The 22997-nt window shown below is 42.2% G+C and overlaps 1 protein-coding gene across 1 annotated transcript in view; it reads right to left on the minus strand.

Moving 5' to 3' along the window:
• The window catches only part of sema3b (sema domain, immunoglobulin domain (Ig), short basic domain, secreted, (semaphorin) 3B), a 92241-nt gene that overhangs the window by 26954 nt on the left and 42290 nt on the right, over positions 1 to 22997 (minus strand). The window contains exon 2 of the mRNA XM_033629168.2: positions 2139 to 2778. Within this exon, the coding sequence (XP_033485059.1) occupies positions 2139 to 2331 (193 nt within the window). The 5' untranslated portion in view covers positions 2332 to 2778. The remainder of the gene's footprint in view (positions 1 to 2138; positions 2779 to 22997) is intronic.

Raw genomic sequence — 22997 nt, forward strand, 5'->3', positions numbered from 1 at the left:
TCATCTACACATGCTGTCCTACCCACATTGTTATGAAACAAAGCTGGTTGAAAATCGGCAAAGAATCCCTTTAATCTATTTTCTGCTACATGTGATATATTGATGGCATTCCCTAGTTTTACAACACACAACTGCTTTCAGTTAATGGTCCTCTTGAACTTCCACACAGATTTAGACCAGAAACCTTCCATCAAAACTGAGGTATCTTTGCAAGAGTCCAGTCAGAGTTGTCCAGTTTCTGAACCGTGATCAGTCTGGTTGTCCATGTTTTACCTTTCTCTAATTTAAGTTAACAACAATGTTGTTATGTTGGGACTAATGAGCTCAACATGTCTTCCTCCTGCTGCATGCCACATGCAAACTCTCACAAGCTTTCCCAATTCACACTGCGCTGCCAACAGCTAGGTGAAATAGAAATACCTTATTTACAAGCATTATCCCTTTGCTCATTGCTCTGTGAGTATGTCTTGGATTAAGTAACAAATAGCCTAACAGTTAACAATGATGTAAGAAAGCCTGTGATGCATGAGGTTGTTTTGTTATTGCAACTTTGATCACAGAGTCTCCAGATCCAAATCAGTCAGTTGGCCACAGGGCTGCAACAAGTCATATGGCTGATAAAGAGGATTAGTGTTAGTATTTAAATAACATTTCTGGGCTGTGTCCTGAGGCCAGTGACTTGTGAAGAGGCAGGACAAACTCCTCTGACAGTAATGACACTATATTAGTTTCAATGGAAAAATTGAGCGTCCTTGCTGTTTCCAAACTGGCAAGAAGAAATTCTGGGGGAACAGTGCCCAGGAAAATTTAGCTTGTATTTGTAAACTTAAGCTATAATAGTTACCCCAAGTCAGTGGAAAAAAATGTTTTTGGCCTGAGAAGCTGAAGAAATAAAGGGACTGCATCCTACCCTGTTGGCCTGCGCTGAAACCAGGAGCTCAAGAAAACAAGAGCAAGGCCCTCTCTAGACTTTAAAATTGCTTTATTAGTCTGCCATTGTTCTAATGGGAATTTATAACTTTTATTAAGACCCTGACGCCACCCAACAGCTGCCTGTATGACATCAGGGACTGTAGGTCCTCTGCTCTAGTTTTCTATTTATGTTCCATTTTCAGCAAATGTGTTGTTATGCTGTTAACAATGCTGTAAAGACAATGACACTGGACCCAAAGACGACACCTACTGTACTGGAAATGAGCCCTGTTCTGTAATATAATGCATGTTGAATGCATATCATCATGCTAACAACACAGATAGACATATGACTAACCTCTTATATTGTCATCACTAGAGCTGCACTTCTAGAGTAGCTATAAAGAGTTCCTCTAGGACTTGAATTACCACATCAAACAGTTATTTTAATGACCACCTACTTGCACATTAGCCTGCTCACTTCGCTTATTACAAAAGACATTACAGCAAACCCGTTTATCTGCCAGACATTACTGAAAACTCCTTTAGATAAATAAACAGGCTGCTCCTGTTGGCTATGTTCTGCTTACCTGCAGGCCAGATGAAATCAAAAGTCATTTCACTGATACACGAGGTCATTAGGATCCCATTCAGTCCTTCATGTGTCAAGTAAAACTAAAATATTCTGCTAGCTCTCCATCCTGTGTGCTACATGTTACCTTCAGCCTAAATTAAAGGGAGCATATACTGTATCTCAGCCGGGCAGACAGCCTTCAGCGAGCCTCACGTCCTTGGTGAGTTAGTTCAGGCTGTAATTGTCAGCTTTCAATGATGGAACACATCCCTGGTTTATGTGGTTGTGTTGGGCACTGAGCGGCCTTCTTCTAATGTACAATGCTCGGGATGAAACACAAAACCCTGCCACTGTGTGTTTAAGCTCTGTGTGTGTGTGTGTGTGTGTGTGTATGTGTGTGTGTGTGTGTGTGTGTGTGTGTGTGTGGCTGTGAATCACAGCAACCACAAATTACAGCTGGCTGCTGTTCAGGACTGTTTACTTTGAAAAAGGATATGGCTGAATTTCACATGAAACAGAGAAAGTGTTTGTGTGCACGTACTGTACACAGAGTAAAGTATACATTATGTGCAGTGAAAAAGACAAAGACTCGCATGAACAAACCACCAGTTAGAAACAATTCAACTTTTCTCCTCAAAGCTTTGGTTCTTACCTTTGTATGAGAGCTTCATGCGTGGTGAGGAGGAGGAGGAGGTGGAGGAGGAGGAAGAAGAGGAGGTGGATGAGGATGTAGAGGAAGCGCGGTTCATGGTGTTGGAGGAAGCGTGGGCGGCGGCCAGACCAAGCAGGAACAGAGAGCTGCAGGTGACCATCATGGCCGCCATCATCATCATCATGGTCATCATCTTGGCACGTTTAGAACAACCTCTTTGCCCTCAAGTGGAAAGTTTGAGTCTGCAAAGTGGCTTTATTGTGGTTTACAGCTGGATTTCAGCTTAGATTCCTCTTATGTCCAATATCTGTCTTATTTCCTTTTGCTAGAGTATGCTTGTATATATGAGATGCAGTCCACCTGCCTTTGGACTCGTTTGAGCTAAGTCCTGTTTGACGAGGATTAAGGATCAGCTCAGCTCTGCAAGCCCAAAACAGATTCTCACTCGTGTTTGCTTTAGCAGAGCTTTAGTCTCGTCCAGGCTTCCTTTCAAGGTCTTGATATTCAGTGTAATCTTTACACCGCCCTCCTTGGTTTCTGCAGAGTCTCTATTGGCAGATTCACTGCTCCTCTTGTGAAGAACGACCGAGTTCAACTCTCACATCCAAGACTGGACAATGTCACACATGGGCATAGAGACCTAAAAATAGAGACAGAAAGGGAAAGGATTTAGAAGTGGACCCTACAAGCATACGTTTGCATGTGCCAGGGATGCCCCTGCACACACACACACACACACACACACACAGAAGCCCTGGCGTCTGAGGTATATTTAGTCAGAGTCAGATTGATGCCCCTGCCAGGCTGCGTTAATGCCAGCCTCCATTATGGCAACAGCACTATAATCTCTTCACATTACAGAAAGGCTCAGGGACAGTATCCAAAACACACACACTGACCATGATGATGAAGACTGTGTGTGTATGTGTGATAGAGATATGCCATGTCCACTGCCAAGCCAAGCACAATCTCCCCATGTCTGTGGCTCTGCCAACTCAAAGTGGCATCCCTTCTCTCTGTCTCTCCTGCTCCCTCCGCACTGGCAGACGGTGTCACCAGATGAGATCTCTTCATCGCTGAGCACTAATGAGCCGACAGTGACGTGGATGGATGTATGAATGGATGAGCGTATCGGTGCTCAACAGAAAGTCACTTGTGAGTAAGTCCAAGCACCACAAAGCAAAAAAACTGTTTGCCTTTGTCATGGGATTTGGTGTCAATATTGAATCACACAGTAGTAGATAAATAACAAGTTATCCAAAGCTTTAAAATGTTGGTTTTTATAATCCTGTTTACACACAGCTTCTATAATCGCAGTTTCTCAGTTTTGGAGTGCACTGGGACTTGCAGTCAATTGAGCACAGTCAGGGAGCACAGAAAAAGAATCTCTATAAAGTTATTCGAGACCTGGAGTCAAACTTAAAGTGACAGATTTGTTATTGTTTCGGAAAAATCCCCAATAACTTTGTGCCTCGCTTGTGAGTGTGTTGTTGTAAACCACAACTCTACCGCAGCAGGAACAGGAATGAGGTCACTCGTCTCCAAGCCGACATGTATATGAATACTGTGTCGTTAAAAGTGCGCACGGGACAGACACACGCTAACACACACCTCTCTTTCAGTACTTTGGACTCTGCGGACAGCAGTAACAATAAAGCCTTTCAGTAGAAACAGTCTCCTTTATTATATTACACCTCACAGTTGGCGCTCAGTCAGTAACCGGCAGACAGTCTGCTATTCAGTCTTTTTCACTTTGAATCTTTGCTCCTTCTCCCCCTCCTAACAATTACCTTTATCACTGTCCTTCAGACTGGAGCTGTCTGTCAGTGACTGGAACAATACCAGGCAAAGAGCAAAAGTTATTGTCTTTCTTTATGTGGTAGTTTATATATAATTAGAAGCTTCATAAAGCTTAGGGAAGCCCATGTGGACCAAACCGGCCCAACAGCACCCTAAGGACTTATCAAAATCTTGCAGCCATATGTGGGCCAGACCCAAGTTGCATTTCCACCTCTTTCTGGTGATAGAACAAAGCTGACACCTCGCTGCTATTATCCCAACTCAGCTGGCGATGTGGTGGACTTATATGGTACATAAATGTTAGGTAACACCTGTCTTACAGGAATAATTACAACGTGAGTCTTTTGTGCCACCGATCTGCTTTATCACAATAAAAAAATATATATATTGTGCATGTGTAGTGGTGGTTAATCTTGCATATGTTAATGCACAAACTAGGGGAGCTGTTGACTTAAATGGATGATCAGGACGGCCTGGTCTCAATCTCAGGTTGTCAAAAAGTGACACTTTGTCTCACCCCCCGGCATCTGATACAGACACACAAGGCACCCCTTAGAGTATGTCAGGCTTTTCTCATGTACTGTGTTCTTAAGAAAAGTAATGCACCAAAGTTCATTTATATACCACGTAATCATGAGCCAGTAATTTGTGTATAATCCAAATACTTGGGAAGGCTGCGATCACGTGGGGCGCTAATTTGTAGGATACAATATGAATTGTTGGGTAGGCTATCATACAAACCGTTGTATGAGGATGTGTTGTATTTGTATGAGACACACCAGGTTTTTAACTAACTGTTCTACTAACAATGTAAACGCCTCTGCAGCATCATTAGATGCTCAGAGCAACTGCTATAAAGAATGTCAAAAAGAACTTGAGGTGGTCGGGTCAAACAAACACAGGACTTTAACTCAGTAGATCGCTGTCCATGTCTCGTGTGAAACCAAAAGTCAACACTGACTTATTTTAATGTAACATTATGTAAGTTACATGTGTACATCACGTCACATATTTACTTCACATAATGTCTAACCCTAACCCCATAACAAACGTACCTACTACAACCCTTTTTCTAAACCTAACCAAGTAGTTTTGTTGCCTAAACCTAACTATGGTCATTTTACAGTGTTAACTAAGTGTTAAAATGTGTTTCACCCAGGAGGCCACTGGGTGTCTTATACAGACAGTTAAGGGCGTATTGGTATTAGTACATTACCACAGGGCCTGACAAAAAGTATGTGACGATCTGGGAATGAGAATGGGTTGTTGATGACCAGAGCTGAAGTTTGATGGACTCCTCCAGTTCTGTGGTCAATGGTCAGTTAGGCTAACTTAGTGAAATGTGGTTTTGAGCTGGGCTCACTATCATCATCTGGACAGTCTTTAAAGTATGCTGAATTTTCAAATAATCCCCCCAAAATTTACCTTATTTGTTCTAAGTTTATACATCTATACATTAATATCTACATTTCTGGCGCAAGTACTGCTAAAAGCTGCAGTGATCATTTAAAGCACATATGTGCACAACAAAACACACAAAGATGAGAATATACACACAAACTCTCACACACAGACTCGTCAAGGCTGTTGGCACAGAGTTTTATGAATAATGGAGCTATTGAGGCGTGGAGACAGGAGAGCTCTCATAAGCTCATGGCTCCCAGGCCACAACACAACAGGACAGAGCTGAGCAGGAACATAAACTCCCACATAGCCTGCAGTATGTAAACACACACACACACACACAGATACACACACAGACATAAATGGACAAAAGCGCATATATAACCTCGGAACAGAACACAACCTGCCATCTTCTGTTTCAGAAGTGCACAAAGAGGCATGGTAAGGTGCGAATCGTCTGGGATACTTTTATTGAATAGCTCTGATCTGCTGAGTTCAGGTGTGAAGCAGAAAACATCAAATTTCTCTAAGCCAATGTCAAGGAAGTGATTATATCTGTAAAAATCATCAATAAATTATGTTTGTGTGTTTGTGAGGGAGAATAAAAATCCAGTGAGACTGTTTGTGTGTGAGCTCAAGGTTCTGCGCAAAGCTGCAAAGATGCTGCAGCATTTCAAGGAAACGGACATCAGCGCTCTCGTCAGCTGCAGCTCCGTGACACACAAGCAGAGAAACACACACACAATTCACGTCACAGTCCCTGGGAATGACAGGGGCAGCAAAGAAGCCCTTACACTCCTGTCGGCTGCTATAAAAGGAACGGCCGGTCCCATTGTTCCTCTGAGTCTCCCCGAGCTGTGTGTGTGTGTGTGTGAGTGTGTGAGTGTGTCTAAGCATGTGTGTGTGTGTGTGTCTTCTAAATCTGCCGTTATAAACTGAAGAGAGCATTATTGTTCCTCGCACATCCTCGAGGATGTCTGAGCCCTGAGTGGGCACACATATTTATATGTGCACACGTGCAGCAGCACATACACTCATCTACAAACTCCTGCTTCTCAGCACTTAGATCTGCAAACACACACAAATACACAAACTCCTTGCATGCTCCATAATGCATCTTAATAAAAAAGCCATTGGGCCCGCTGACACTTGCATTCAGTTCAGCTTCAATAGACATGGAGCAGCAGCATGCCAAGAGGGAGTGGATTAAAAATAAAGAGAAAGACACAGAGAGAGATTCTTTGGGGGTGGAGGGGTGTGTGTGTGTGTGTGTGTGTGTGTGGGGGGGGGGGGGGGGGGTCCTGTCAAAAACCAGCCTAAATAGACACAGGCAGACAAAGCAGCCAGCCTCCAGGGTGAGACGGGCTTTCCATAGTGAGGTTAGAGTGCAACCCTACAGTACAGCACACGGTAATGAATGAATGGATATCAGCAGTTTAACCTGTAGCCCTCCACTACCACAGGTTAGAGAAGAGGAGATGGAGAGAGTGAGACACAGTGAGGGTCTAATAGAGAGGAAGTGACAGAGGGAGACACAAAAAAGCAAAGAAAAGGATGGGGATGAGAGGACCATAAAGAATAAAGCTATCAGGATGAGAGAAAGATAGAAAGGATGCATGATTAGAGGTCAAGGAGAAAATAAGAAGGGCACTTCCTATTTTCTCCTAGGGAGGAAAAGGTTGAAACAAAGGCAGTTAATATGAGATAGTGAGAAACAGAAGAAGGGAGAGAAGTAGGATTAAGAGTAGTGGAGATGGAGACGGAGAGCGAAAACTTTAAGATGGGGTGAAAATTCGAAGATGGACTGTGGATAGTGCAGTAAGAAAAGGTGGGTAGAGGAGAGGAGGGAAGGAAGTACTGTAAGATAAGGGTGAGGAAGGGAAAGAGAGATGGATAACAAGAGAGTAAGAGAAGGGGGAAATAAGAGGTTGAGACCGTAAGGAGTAGGGACAGAGCAATATACATACATTACACCACTTCAGCCCCGTCCCACGGAGAAAAAAAAAATAGGATGGAGGGAGAGATGGAGGAGAAAATGAGCACGGCGAGAGGTGACCAAGAGAAAGGAGCCAATTGTTTCGCCTGCAGGGAGAAAAGAGTTTCCCTGGCCTCGGACCAACAAGTCTAAGCCTCCCTGTGATGGAGAAATGAAAGGAAGGAGGGATGGATGGAGGAAGGAAGAGGAAGAATGAGGTGAAGAGGGTGAGGAGGGGGAGGGAGGGCTCTCAGCTTTACAGAGCAAAATGACTGAAACAGCAGGTTACTGGTGGCTTTTGCACCCGTTAGTCTGATGGGGGACGGGGAAGGAGAGAAGGTGGGAAATTAAGCAATTTGTGGAGTATTTGATGTAAGAACACAGAAATCCAATTTACCTCAGGGACTGATCTGGTTCGTAAGGGTGTCTTGATTGTTTTGCATGATGTTTGTGTGAAAAGGGTGAGTCAGAGGGGAGCTGGTCAGGGTGACTTTAACTAATTACTACACTGAAAGCAATAACATGCCCTAAAATAGTGAAAAGTGTGGTTTAACACCACATAAAGAGTTAAGTTATGACATTCTTACAGAACTGTGTCATTTTGATTCTAATAAAACACATCTGAAATGCATTGGACTCTGATATGCGAGGAGTATGGAATAACGGCGTGTGCGTGCATGTTGTGTATTCATCATATTGCCGAGACTATCCTTCCATCTGGGGACAATTTTTGATTTGATCCACACAAGGTTAACCATTTATCTTAGTGTTAAGACTTAGTTCTAAGGGTTGAGGTTGGAAATAATAACTAAGAAAAGGGTTGGTGTTCATTATGTGACTGTGATGGTTAAGGTTTGGGAAAGCATCCAGGGACTGAATATGACTCAGTGTCCTCACGAGTACTGCAGAGAAGTACAAGTGCAGCAGCATGTAGAAAGATGGTCCTCCAAACTCGCTATCCCACCTTGGTGGGCAACTCATTCTCCGGAGAAATATGTTGCCACCACGGATATGTTACATTTGTATGTTATTATGTAGTGATTAGGGTGAAACATTCCCACAACGCTGTGGGCTAGGTTTAGGCACAAAAAGCACTTGGTTATGGTTAGGAAAAGATGTTTTGGCCTAAAATACCCAGTTTGGGGTGCACAGTCCCACCTGAAACTGCAATATCTCGGTAAAAAAATAACCACTGTTCATGGTACTATCCCAGCAGGAAATGCAGCGATGTCACAGTAAAATACAGCTGCTTTTTGTGGCACTATCCCCGGGGGAAAACAGCAACGGGTCGCTAAAACACAACCAGTTTTGTTGTTTGGTCTGGCAGGCCTTTTGCGTAGGTCACACGCCCTCCACCAATCCCATCCACAGGCAGTTGACAAAGTCAGCTTATAAACTACATCACTTTAGGAACGTTGATATGATACAAATGAAACGTGCAAATGTAATGTATTCGTGGTTTGCAGAAATATAGAAAGCCAACATTTTCTTCTGGTGGCTGTGAATGTGGTGTTTTTGATGCAGCCCAGATAAAAATCTGCTTGGCTTGTGGGTTGATTGCTTCAATCTCAGAAAAAAAGAACATGAAAGCAGAAAGCCTTAAATGTGCAGAGATAAGCAAGTGAGGAAGCACAGGTGGTGCAGGGTGGCGTGGCTGCACGTCAAACACACTGCAGAATTTTGCAAATAATTTCAAGAGGGAGCAGAGGCAGAATGTTACAAGCATATAAAGTCTGACTTTTACAATGACTGTGACAACCTTTTGGTTTGAGCCATGAGATAAGTTTGGTTTTTGCTGAGAGCTGAGCAGTGCCTCATTTCCTATGAAAGCTAGGGAAATAATATAATGACAGCCTTGCAAACTTAAAGGAAAGTACAGGATAATACTGTTCTGTGTAACAACATAAGTGATCCATAAATGTTATTCATTTTGAAAGTCAAAGCTAAGAATGAAGGTGAAAGTTAAGTGAAGGTTCAGAAAAAGTGTATTGTGCACTGTGGCTGAGACATACAGTCTTATGTTCAATGGAGAGTTCTGGGACAAAGCTAGTTCCTGGAGTAAATGGAAGTTTCACACACAACCGTTTAAGTAAAGCAGCCATAAGCCAAAAGCGACTACCAGTCTTTATAGGATTTAAACTGAAGAAACAAAGTAAGAAAGAGAACGCAAGACGATCTGGGTCTAGAAAGCTTAGTTGTTCTGAAAGACACAGGGAGTGAATGAAGGAGCCAGGGAGGCTACAGCGCTCTGCTGGTTGCTGGTACCAAGCCATCTGGCCCAGCATCATTAATGGAAGGTTTCCCAGCCTGTGAACCCGTGGCTACTATTTGTTCAGTTTGGCTAAATTATTCTCACTAGTCAAAGTTTGAATGGGAAAAGATGGAGTCGACTAAACCTGCTTGGCTGGTGTCCAGAATACAAAAGTTGTGCACCTTGCCAAGCCTGAGCTGTCTCACTCATGATTATTGATATCTTTTTAATATTTTATTGGTTAAGCCTGCACAGCCTGATACATTACAAGGCTGTTGGAGAACTGCCTGGCTGTGGTCACAAGAAGGCTTAAACCTCTCTTTTGGTGTAACAAGCTCTGAAAAAAAGAGACAATGAAGGAGACATCAAGGCGAGGGCAGCCTGCTGGTAGCTGGGAGCTGGCCATTTGGCCGTGTTAAACCCAGAAGCAGCAGTAAGTCAGGACCTTACAGAGCTGCCTCTGGTCTCCTGACTGGAGCTGCTCCAAACAGCCCTCTGAGGGAAGACAACTCACTCTGCTCTCCTAAATGAAACTACAGAGCAGATTTCAAAGCAGTTCTCTGAAGAAGAAGCCCACATGTCATCATCATGACTTGTATAAAGATAATTGGGACTGTAATAGCTGAGGAATAGCCCTGCTGCACAAGATCAGGTCACAAACACAGCAGGCTGAGTAAAACGTGAACAGTAGTCATTTCATCATGACAGTGCTCAGGATACTTTGTGATTGTATGCTTCTGGAAAACACAGAGTGTGTAATTTGAGTGTATATCACTGAATTGATTATAGTATAGTATTGTCAGAAAAATCAATAAATCTTTTTGTGCCACATCATTATTTTAATTATGACTTGAAATGAAGCTGAAAACATGTCAGAGATGTGAGCAGTGACCCTAAATGCTCCTGACTGAGCCACACTTAAAACGGACTCACCTGTCCATCCGTTTCCAGGGGAACCAAATTCCAAAAGAGTTCAGAACATTCCGAGACGGGATCAGTGTCCACCTGAGCCCAACATGCCTCTGACAGCACTGACCGTTTCCATAGTTACTGCGCTGCTTTTTCCTGTTTGATCTATCATAGTCTTTCCATTGCAATGAAAAAGGAAACAAACATGCCCATATGAGACGAACCCTCTTGATTATACACTCACTGTATAGAGAGTGCTGTATACACACCTACACACACTCACTGAGCTTTTGTTAAGTGCATGCACAGCACCCATTCTCAGGTTTGAGCATGTCTGAATTCAATGAGAATGCACAGAAAAGTGTAGGCGTATATTAAAATTAAAAAGTCCCAAAACTGTGAGGGTGAATAAAAAAGTTTGAGTGAAGTAGAAATTATATAAAATTCTATTCAGGAATGTTCAAGTTATATGAGGCTAAAATAATTTTCAGGAAAGCAGTGGGGAAAAACCCTCAAAATTCCAGTGATGACAATGGTGCCTGGAGGGCAGAAAGAGAGCAGCGGCAGAGTCCCACTTTGGTGCAAAAAGTCCAGTGAGTCTTAAAAGAAGTCCAAAAAAAAGCAGCTGGTGTGTGAGTTAAAAAGCAGCGCAGTGAGATCTGAGTATTCCCCTGTCTGCAGTCAGCTCCACTGATGAACGGCTGCACTCCAGCTCCACTTAGAAAAACACACAACCCCTATGCACACACATAAAACTCTTCTTAACACACACACGTGAGGACTTCACACACACACTCACACTCACTCGCTCGCTCACACACACACACAGTTTTCACAGGAGCTGAGTGGAGTAGAAGTGCTCAGAGGGAGAGCGGGCAGGAATAATGGACTTAATTCAAGAGGGGAGAGAGAAAGAGAGGGAGGGAGAAAGAGGGAGGGAGGGGTTGAAGAGAGGAGGGGAAGTTGGGAGGTGAGAGGAGGGGAGTGGAAAGGGGCAGGGACATGCACTGTGTTGTGCTCAACATGTGTGTGTATGCATGTGTGTGCTACTGTATATTTGCACTGGTACCCGGACAACACGTTTTCTTCTTTTGGTACATCAGTGTGATCAGTGACTTTGTTTAATGTCAAGTGAGACTATGAACCTCAGCACAGCAGCAGAGACTCTCCTCCACGATGCAGACTTGTGACTCTGACTCAGGTCACTCTCAAAGGACTCTTTTCACTGTGTGAGTTTGGGCTAAAGGTTGACAATCATAAGAGAAACATTTTGTAATCTTTGGTTGTTAATCCAAAACACTGGTGCTAGACACGGGTGGATTATGGGACAATGGGCCCCTGGGCACCAACCATATTCATTCATATTCATTCGTCATTTTGACTCTCTTTCAGGTCAGTATGTGTGAATTTCAGTGATGTTTTGCAGGTGAAGGCCAAAGGAGCCCCTGACATTTTGGGCCCCTCAGCCTGTGCCCAGTTGGCCCGTTCAGTAATCCATTAATGGTCCTAGATCCCACTTTGAGATACTGTTTGCCGATTTAGAGCTTTATCAATTAAAGAATGTCTGCCTTACAATTCAGTGTTAAAAATTTAGAGCCAAATTCTCACAGTGTGATTGGTACCATGCATATTTCCAATTTGCACACACATTTTTTAAGAAGAATTGAAAAGAAAGTTGACATTTGCCAAAAAATTTGCCATCAAAAATGACTCGGCAAACAAATCATTAAGTACATGAAGTGTGTGACTTAACTTTCCACTGAAAGTTAAGTCACATGCTGAAGGGATGAAAATAGTGGCTGATGAAAATTTCAGATATGTGTGGAGTGATGAGGAGACTGTAACTTTCTTCAAGTTGCTACATGAAACAACAAAAATGCCATATTTCCAACACATTTGCTACACTGTTTTCCACCGTGACTGACACTTGTTTAATTAGTTGTGCCCGCTTCCTCTGCAGTGGTTTAATGGCATTGGATTGGAATATGTGCACCCACGGATGTAGAGATGTAGTCAGACTTTTACATTTGAATGGACATGTGACTAATGTAATGTCTCTGCTTGCACATTTTAAATTTACATCATCATGCCATGAGTAATTGGGCATTACTTGCACCACGTGACATGCCTCAAAACTGATATTGCAGATTACCACCACAGTTTAATTTGACCCATCCTGCACAGCATGACTGGGATGAACCAAAATCACTGTTGCTGCACAGGACGTAGATCAAGGTCTTAAGTCATACAAATTAAACTCGGGTAAAACTGCTGTGAGGCATGACTTAACTTGAGGCTTGATTTGAACTTTACTCTGACAGACCCATGACTTGCCTCAAAGAAACAGCTTTGATATACAGTGTATTGCTGTATTTCAATGACAGAGCAGTTTGGATAAAGATCACTGCAAACACAAACATTTAGAAAAAGATTTCTAGACACAAGAGTGACGGTATGCTGGTGTGGACAGCATGAAGTCTGATAAGCTACTGTAAATACAGTCAGGGGGTAATTGGCATACATTTATAACATATGAGGGTTTACATCATCCTCTGCACACATCAAAGTTGAAGTATGGGTCAACTATTCATGACAGCAGCATCTGCACACATGAATCTATGAAGAGCGCAGACAGGAGGGACAAAAGTTAAAGTGATATGAAGTTTCAAAAATAAATGTGTAATGAGTTCGTCACACTGAAGAAACGTGTCACTTACCTAAGATTTTTTTTAAAAAGTCAAGTATATAAAATTACATTTCAAAGTCATGAAAAAATAAGCAGTATCATCTGCTAAAAGACCTTGGGGGTTGTCTGCTGGGGAACTGCCCACTGGTCTGACAGCCCATTGGTCCGACATCCCATTGTTCTGACCATATTTAACTCATTGTTCCGAAGTCCGTTCCGAAATCATCATGATGCCCTGTGGTTAAGGTCTGGTTAGGTTTAGGCACAAAAACCACTTGGTTAGGGTCAGGGAAAGATCATGGTGTGGGTTAAAATGAAAAAGAAAGTGACAGACACATAAGCTGTGAGCCTGCTTCGCCTCAAGCCTTTCCCAGCTGACCCAGAGCCGGTCGCGGCGCACCATCAAGGCAGAAATACGCCCACCAGGAGCCGTTCAGCACCACGGACCGTCGGACTAATGGGATGTCGGACCAATGGGCTGTCGGACCAATGACATGGACCCGTCTGCTGAAGGAGCTGAGCTAAAGAACAATCTGCTGCGAAGCATTCGACTCTCAATTGCAGCTAACATAAGCACAAAGCACATCCAATCTCTGAGACGAAGGACGAGCTGCTGTGCGACAGAGACAGCCTATCGTTCAGTAGCTAACAGCAGCTAACATTAGCACAAAGCACACACCCACAGTAGTGAGCAGCAACTGCCAGCAGGCCAGGTAGCCGATTTGGGCTAAATGACTGGTTGGTAACAGCTATTTCGCTTGTGTTTATATGATTGAAGCATTTGACGGAGTTATTTATTCATGTGATCATTAGACTAACAGAGCTAGGAGAGCTTGTTGAACATAGCCAACTGCTACTGATACACAGGGGGTGAATGAAATGATATAGTTGCTATGTGCTCTAACATTCATTTTCAAAATGGGGAGGGGTTATGTTGCGGATGGCTTTGGTCTGTCATCCAGCCATGATTTCAGGCCAAGTATTCTCTAACATGTATTATGTGTGTAGTAAATTAGCTCTTATTTTATTTTACGAGGACTGGGAAAAGTTTTAAAATGATGTAAAGACATCAAAAGTGTGCCTTCTCACGTTTAATACCAAAGTGCCAGATAGCAGACCTTAACATTTTTACTTCTAAGATTTCCTATGATTTCAAGTGATATTTTAGCCAAAAGATTTTGATTATATATTAGACACTTACCCCTGTAGACATGTTAGGGTGGCTGTAAAAGTGTTGCTGCTTTTTCAGATAACATTTGCTTTTAGCTTCAATACACTCAGCTACAATGTATCCCTTTGATGACAAATTTTCACGAGGGGTAAAAAGTATAAAAGCTTCCATTCAACTGATCAAACAACTCCTGCAGCATAATCATTCATGTCCACTGATGTGCTCAGTATGCTCCTAAAACCCAGAATGGGTGGAGTGTAACATGAAGTGATATGAGTGAATAGACAAAATACAGCCCTGTCTCCTAGAAATCACTTTTCTATACAACAAATTTGAAACAGCACATACATTTGAAGGGAATGTAATGCCAAGTGAATTATGTTTTCTATTGACATGAGAAAATGTTGCAAATTAATGTACCCACTGCTGGTACATTTTTCTGTGAAACCAAAGTTGGTACTTAGCGCATGTAATCATGAGCCAGTAATTCAGGTATAGCCCACAAAAACAGGGGCGCTGCGATCACATGACCAATGCACTGAGGGTGTAAAGAAGAAAGTCGTCACCGTAAGGAGGTACGTTGGGGTGGTGAATGGGTCCCAAAGTACGGGACTTTGCCCCCCATGACTTTCCCCAGGACACTGCTGTTTGGAACCATGCGAACTTTGAGTGAACTTTGAGTCATTTTAGGGTACGTCTACACCATGTTTCTTTTCCTAACTCTAACCAAAGTAGCTTTTACTTATCTAAACCTGACCCTTGTAACTCTATGTTAAGTACAGAACTTTATGTTAAGTACTTAATGTCATCCATGGGGCACTGATTTGCAGGTCATCATATGGACAACTGTGTGTGTATGTTTGTAGGATATCATACAAACCACTGTATGAGGATCCATTGATACTGAATGTATGAGCAAAATGTTCACTGACAACGTAATTAGTTTGTTTTCCACCAAAATGTCTTCCAATACATAACGTAGTGACTCCACATGCATTGACGACAGCATTCTTTTTTATTATTACCCCAATGAAAGTGCTTTTGTTGCCTAAAACTAACCACAGACAGGAATCTGGACGTGGAACTGGGATTCTGGTGTCCACATTCCACTCTGACCACTGCAAATCCAGCGTGGTACATAAATGTAGCGTTTTATTGACTCAAAGAAACATTGTCTCTGAACATAATGCAGGCAGTGACTTTTGTAATGCAACAAAATAATGAATGCAATTTAGTAATATATACGTAATTTGGAAAAGAAATAATATGTATAGCTGTACTATAGCCCAAATGAACAGGCATCGGAGAGTTTATATTTTAAGCCCAAATCCTCAACTGGTGTACAGTTATTTTTTCACAGTTACACTCACACTGTGATGTGTGTTTGTGTGTCCATCTTTTTGCCTTCTTCCCCACTCCTTTAAACTTCATTCCAATGGCAGGTGTAGTGCTGTGCCTGGCAACCCTGACACACACACAAACTAAGTCTCACCTCTGTAGGGTCCCCATACAAAGAGGTCATGGGTCTCACATTAGGGGTTTCACTGCAGTGTTTGTGTGTGTGTGTGTGTGTTGTCTCCACATTCGCCTGCGTTTCTACACACAATACCCACTTGCCTTCAGTGCTTCAAACACTTTCATGCACATGGGCTTTGGCACAATTATGTGTTTGTGTGTGTATGTGCTTGTGCAGTATGTTTTCAGCCCCACTGCCCGCCCCCCTGCTGACCTGTCTGTCATAAACCAGTCTGATGTCTCTGCAGACTGCAGAGTGAGCACTGTGATCCTGACAAAGGCTTTTGTCTCAGCCAAAAGCCTTTGTGCTTTTGAAACTGATGAGGGCTCAGTTTCCTAATAGCGTCTTAGTGAATCTTTGTTTTATTGCAAGTCAATGAACCGAAATGATCTTTGGATTGTGGTGGGACCACAGTCAGGGTGGTGTCTCCCACGTTGGAGTCACCCCCTGTGGTCCCTAGTCAATTAAGGTAATTCCAAACATATACATAGAACAGAAATGATAAGAGCTGAAATCTAATAATAATCTTGCTCCAATCATGCTCCAGCACAAGTCATCTTCACACACAGCAGTTGTACAATAAAATTAGTAAAGTAATTTCAGTTATGTTGAACAGCTTTGCATCAAGAATTTTTTGTTGACATGGAAATTAAGGTTTGGACTTTGGCTTGACCCTGCAGATTAGCTTGAGCCATACATATCAGTTTTATATTAACTAAATACATGTAATAATATATAATGTTGCCCATAGAGAATGCCGAACCCAAATGTTAAATAACATTGTGTTGGGTTGATTCAAATTGTCGTTGCTTTCATAAAGTGACTGTTTTTATCGCGTGTTTCATGTTGTGTAATCAGACAAGCAGGAATTCTCACATGACAATGCTTATTATTGTACTTATTTAAGACTTATTTAAGCTCACGTAGTTACATCAGTTCTTCCAGAATATATGATGAAGTCATTAAGTTTTTCTGGATGCCTGAACCAGTTCATAAAGGGCATCTATTTAGTTATATTAAGACAGAAAAAGAAAAAAATCCCAAAACACTAATAACTCTAGACATCTCACCCTGAATGTGATTAAATAATTGTTCATTTAATTAATAGGGAACATTGACAAATCTAAAACCTGAGCCAGTTCTAGACATTAGCCAAGCTCAATGCATACTGCATTAGTCCAAATTGTTCCTTTTTCCTACATATGACGTAACTAGTACCAAAGACCGTTAGTCTCATAAGATGATTAACTTAACCATGTGTGTTATGTAAGGTTCAATATGTATAATGCACAACGTCATGCACCACTAAAGACACACATTCTTATGCTGGATTACATCAGTCCTGCAAAAACATTTATTCCATTGCATTAACATGCTTCTATAGCGCTTACATATTCCAGAGGATATACAAACATTTTTCCAGGAAAACTGTTATAATCTCAGAAGCTACAGCAACACTAACCTTAGCGTGGCTGCACAATGAAGCTCAGCTACCTTCAACTTCTGCTATGAAACAGAAATACATCATCAGACTTGGAGCTTTGTTCTAACAGTAGGAGCCAGACCCAGAATAGGTTTATTGGGTATTAAGAATAAGGTATTCCAACTGTGTGGGCATATAATACTAACATTAATGAAGCGATGAATCAATTTTGAAGGCAACCGTAAACAAAACACCTGGAATTAAAGGAAAATACAAGTACCTCAGTGTTAGGAGGACACGCTTCATTGAAGTTAATGACACTATATTGACTTTAAAAACTGCACCTATTAACAGAGCCGCGGGAGCAGAGTGTTATTGTTGGAAGGAACTCTCAGAGCAAAATATTACTCATTTCAACATCTCAAGATGTGTTCTGGTATGTGACTGTGGCGTCCACCAGCCTCCAGCTTCCTTCTCTCTGGCGTAGGAGTGCACAACTTCTTCAGAGGGTCTGGCTGGCAAATGTGTGGATGTTATTGGATGAAGGATGAGCAAAGTGAATCGGAGTTACATGGAATTCACCACTGTGTCAGCCCGTGCCATTAGCCTCATACAGTGAAGTAGCTGGCATGCAATGAATTTTGGGATATGAGAACATGGTTTTTGAAGACTTTGAATGTGCTCTGTGTACTGTCACTACCACACCTGAGGAAGTTGTTGAGGAAACCACTCGGGAGGCAACATATAGCACTTTTTTGGCATCCTGCAGCTGATGTTCCTCTTCTGGGGCCAAACTGTCTTTGTTAGAGATATGCTTCCATCCTGTTTAGTTATGTTTACATCCTTTTGACCTACTGTATATGTGTGCTCTTTTTAACATCTCTTTTGATATAGCGAGGCAACTGAGTTAAACCTACAGATGCCGATAACAAAGTTGCTCCACCTCAATGAAGAATCCTGCAGAACAGATGCAGACTCTTAAAAAACAAGGGAGGAACAATGGATTCAAACAGCATGTACTTACAGCAGGCCAACCACAGCAGTGAAAGCAGTATGACATTGCGGTTGTGTGACACCTGCCAACCTTACAAGTGTTGCATTATTAACATTTGCTCAACAGATGCAGGAATATCCAGGGCCTGGATGCCATGCCTGTAAAATTAGCAGCATGAAATACCACAGAGACGACCAAGAACTTTTCTCTTTCTCTGTGTGATTTGAGGGTGCTGTGGGTGTTACACACCGACCCAACATAAAATAAATACCAGCACTAAGTAGATCATTATCATCATTGCAACTATGGAGCCCATGTGGCCAGCTGTGACCACATGCTGTGTGTTTGTGAAGTGAATTTGTCTATAAATAGCATTCACATAAATCTCTGAACACATTGGCTATCAGTCTGACAATGATAAAGCCCGGGTAGGCAATGGCCAATATTTCGGGATAACCGGTGCCGCCAGCAGATATCCAGGCCAACACTTCCTTTTCTGTGTGCTAGTCATTTTGGCTAAATCTCTATATATACAGATATCTGTGTATGAATGCAGATACATTTAAAAGAAAAGCTCATATAAAGCTAAACAGCCATCAGATGATAGCAGATAGCTTCCAAGGTTGCATTTCGACAAATGCTTTCTTCGTCTCTCAATGGATCGTTTATCTGTCGTGCAAACATGATTGCTCAATACTACTCTGACTACGAAACCAGACCGCCTCTGATACCAAAATCTTGTCCCATTGCCTTCAGCATCTGTTTATAGAGATTACATCTACAGTGGTGGTTCAGGAGTTGACTTTAAATGGAGTACAACAAAAAGACATTTAGGTTTTATTTGGGGATTCATGTTGAAGTATCAATTAGGTGGTACTGTGTCTGCACGGATAGGTCAATCAAACCGAAGGAAGGAACACAACTGTAATAGGCAAAAAAGAAAAGGGAAAGAAAGACTGTTTAGTTTTAACATCAACTAGTCTTCTAGTCTTGGCTAGTCACTCTATTCAAGCTCAGCTAGCTAGCTATCCACTTCGAGCTATACTATACGCGTCCTGACGTGTCCTCCATGACATGGCGCCCCGACCTACTGACACCACAGGGATTATAGGGGCCCCTATAGAGAGTGTCAGGAACCAAAAAGAGAGAGAATGTGTTACAGTTGGACAAAGAGAGAAGAGGATGGGTCTTGCTTGGGAACCCTAGAGGCACAGAAACCTGTAATCCCCCCTGTTTTACTTTGATGTGATCACACCCAACTAAAAGAATGGAGGATGAAGAGGAGTGGGGGCTGGTGGTGGTTTGGCATGTCAGGAGGGCAGTATGTGGAGGTGGGTTGGGGGGGAGGGGGGGGGGGTATGGGGGGCTGACTGTGGTGCCAGGAGGCTCAGAGGTGGGACACACACTCTCACACACTCTCACAGGCACGCTGTCACACACCATCTGGCTCTGAGGGTCACCGGGTAGATGAGACCACCTTCAAGCATAAGCTTCAGTGACACATTTTCACACACACATACACACCTCAGAGCAGGTTCTGAAGGTCACTGAGTGGATTACAGCACCTTGCATGACCACAGCTTTATTTCTTTCACACACACATACATCTACACACACACACACACACACACACACACACACACACTTGCAACAAGCGAGTGTGTTTCTCAGTGGAATGCACATTGTGGTACTAGTTCCCACCACTATTATATCTAGCTGGCTGATCACTAGATAATGAAGGCCTGGATATACTCAGTGTAGAAAAAAACCCTACAAGCAACTAAAGTATGCCAAATTCTCCATATTTCACTGTTCTTTTACTTTGTTTTTATGTATAAGTATACTGGCATAGTCAGACTTAACATTCTCTTTTTTTCCAATAATACTTTTATCAAATATGGACATGAGTTAGAGTTATGCAGGCATGAGTTTCGAGCCTGAGGTACAATAAGGGCCCTGTAATTCTGAGCTTCACTTTAATCAAACCTGGGCTGTCACACTGCTGCTGTTTCTGAGAGGATTCAGGACAGATCACAGTGAGGACAGATGAAAGACAAAAACCGGGGAATTCACCTACTGCAAGACGGAGGCTTTAAACTTCAGCCCGCACAGACAGCGCACTCAAATTTTCACTTTTAAAAGGCCCACACACACACTAGTTCCTGTGTGCCACTCAATCTTGCTCTTGTTTTTATTTATGCAGATGGTTTGAACTTGTTGCCTTAAAGGGTAACTTTGGCTTTTGTCAGTCTGGATTGGTCCAGCACTGAGCAAGTGTGACGTATCCAGCAGCCACAAAACAGGCTGAAGTGTAACCACTCAGGACATTTGTACACTGTCAGTTTATGTGCGGTCAAAGTGCCTGTTTTTTTTCACTGTAAGACTTTGATTATTATTCCAGGTGTCTAACAAAATGATCCATCTCTGTAGGGATGCTGTTCAGACCCAATTTAAATTTTATCATCATCATTTTATCATTGTAAAACAGGCTTTAGTCACTCTTCAAAGTCGACAGAATTAAAATAAAACTTAAAAAACCATCTTGGATCTGGTTTGGTTGAAATTAATAAAATATAAAATACTCAGTTAGATATGAAAATATGCTGTTTTGAGCTGTAGACATGCTCAAAATTTGGCTTAGCATTTTACCTTGCTATATTTGCTTTGGGGTTTTTTTGTTTTTGGTGCTGTGTCCGTGATTTTTGTAGCTTTCTCTTGGAGGGCTACTGCTTCCAGTTTGGCACCTGGTCATTACTACCTGGTTCGAACTCAGGTGAAACATCCTGAACACAGAAAAACAAGTAGAAAATGAGAATACAGGCAGAGGGCAGAGTATCTGCAGATAAATACACCACCACACAATTCTTGTGGGTCATAAGTGATGATTGAGATGGATTGCTTTTTTTATGAGTCTATACATTGTTTTTAGAAAAACCCTGCATGGTATAACTTTAATATTTTGAGCTTATGTTGCGCATGAAGCATCACCCAAAAATACATTTATACTGACTAGTTTTGTGGTTACGTAGTTGCTAGTGTTGCCACTAAGGCTGGCTATGTCAGGCCAATATATCACCCTAAAATATGACTGTATAACCTCCAGTATTTTTCCTCTGACATCAAATCAGTGTCTTACATATTCTTAAATGATCTTCATCTTTGAACTAAGTAGTAGGATACAGATCTTCTCTGGTAAAAAAAAGTGTAAATTCTTATGGATTAAGCAGACAAAGTCTGAAACGCTCATTTCAGCACCCATTTTCAGTGTTTAACATGTTGACTTTTGGGAGTTACGTACCTACTACCTGTCTTGTTCTGACTCCACATTTTCTCAAATGAGACTAATGATGCACTGGATACAGGGAGTGAGTGCAGTGGGTTAAAAAATCTGAAATGTCTAATATGAACTGATGGATATTTTCTTACTCTCAAGATTTTAAAGACAAAATCTCAAAATCCAAATTGTCGTTAAAGCGTTTGGATTTGGAAGGCTTTTTTTTTTTTTGCTGAAAAGCAGGCAGATAAGGCACGGGTGTAAGTAATGGCACACACACACACACACACACACACACACACACACACACACACTGCAGTGCTGCTGTGCTGCCTCATTAAGGCCTTAGACGTGATAGCAGAGAGCAGACCCAACGAAATGATTGCTGATCCTGATGGGCACTGATCCAACCAGACAGGCTGCTCTCAGCACCATCGTGGATTAATAACAAGTACGCAAGCGTACACACACACACACACACACACACACACACACACACACACGTAGAAGCACACACTTCCCAAGGAGTTGTTGAGACACTAGATTGTGCAGTTATTAGTGTGCAAGCGTGCACATACACCCTCGGGGGAAATCCGAGACAAGCTCAGCAATGAGCAGATTTCATGAGAACATTAGTGGTTGTGACACACACAGGTGATGCTACTTGTCACAATATGTACCATGCACACTAACACATTGTCTGACACAACCTGCTGCAGTGTAAGCATAGTGGGTTATGAATCACATTAAATGAGAAAAATAATTCTACATTTTTTAAAACCACTTTTGAAAAAAAAAAATCTATTTTTCTTTTTGGCTTTTCAGCTAATCTTAAAAGTAAAACCTGCGATGCAAAGTGTCAATGTAGCAGAAATTTGTGGATGCAGTGTACATCACATTTCCCAGAGGCTAAGTTAATCTGGAGGCAGAAATTGCTGAATGAAGGTCAATGAAAACAAGGAGGAGGTACAGGAGCTTTTTTAATGAAACTCTGTTTTTTGCTACCAGTCGGGAAAAAAAAAGTGAATCTTTATCTAGCCATATTTTCAGCACATGTTTTTTACTCTGTTTTACACATACATCCGTTAGGCCTATCAGGCTCTAACCGATCAATGTCAGACCCTAAAAACCAAGCTGGAAGCAGAGACCATAGATGTGAAAAGACAAGTGGACACAGCGTTGGAGGTGGGGGACATTTCTAAGTATGAAAGTTGCTCAGTGGCGCATGAGGTCAAAAAATTTTAACTGCCGCCTATGACATTACCCACATGATCAGCACTGTTGCCTGCCAGTGTGTGGCCAAGAGATCAAGCACACTAGAGCCTTCCACCAGCTGAGCCAGCTACTTCTGGTTTAGCGCTTTGCTAACTTAAATGGGAAAAAAAAAAGATTTAACTGTGTGGCTGTTCTAGACTTTCCAAATATTACTGGACCAAATGGATCAAGTTCTGATAGC

The sequence above is a fragment of the Epinephelus lanceolatus genome, chromosome 8 (assembly GCF_041903045.1).
Source record: "Epinephelus lanceolatus isolate andai-2023 chromosome 8, ASM4190304v1, whole genome shotgun sequence".
Classification (NCBI taxonomy): Eukaryota; Metazoa; Chordata; class Actinopteri; order Perciformes; family Serranidae; genus Epinephelus; species Epinephelus lanceolatus.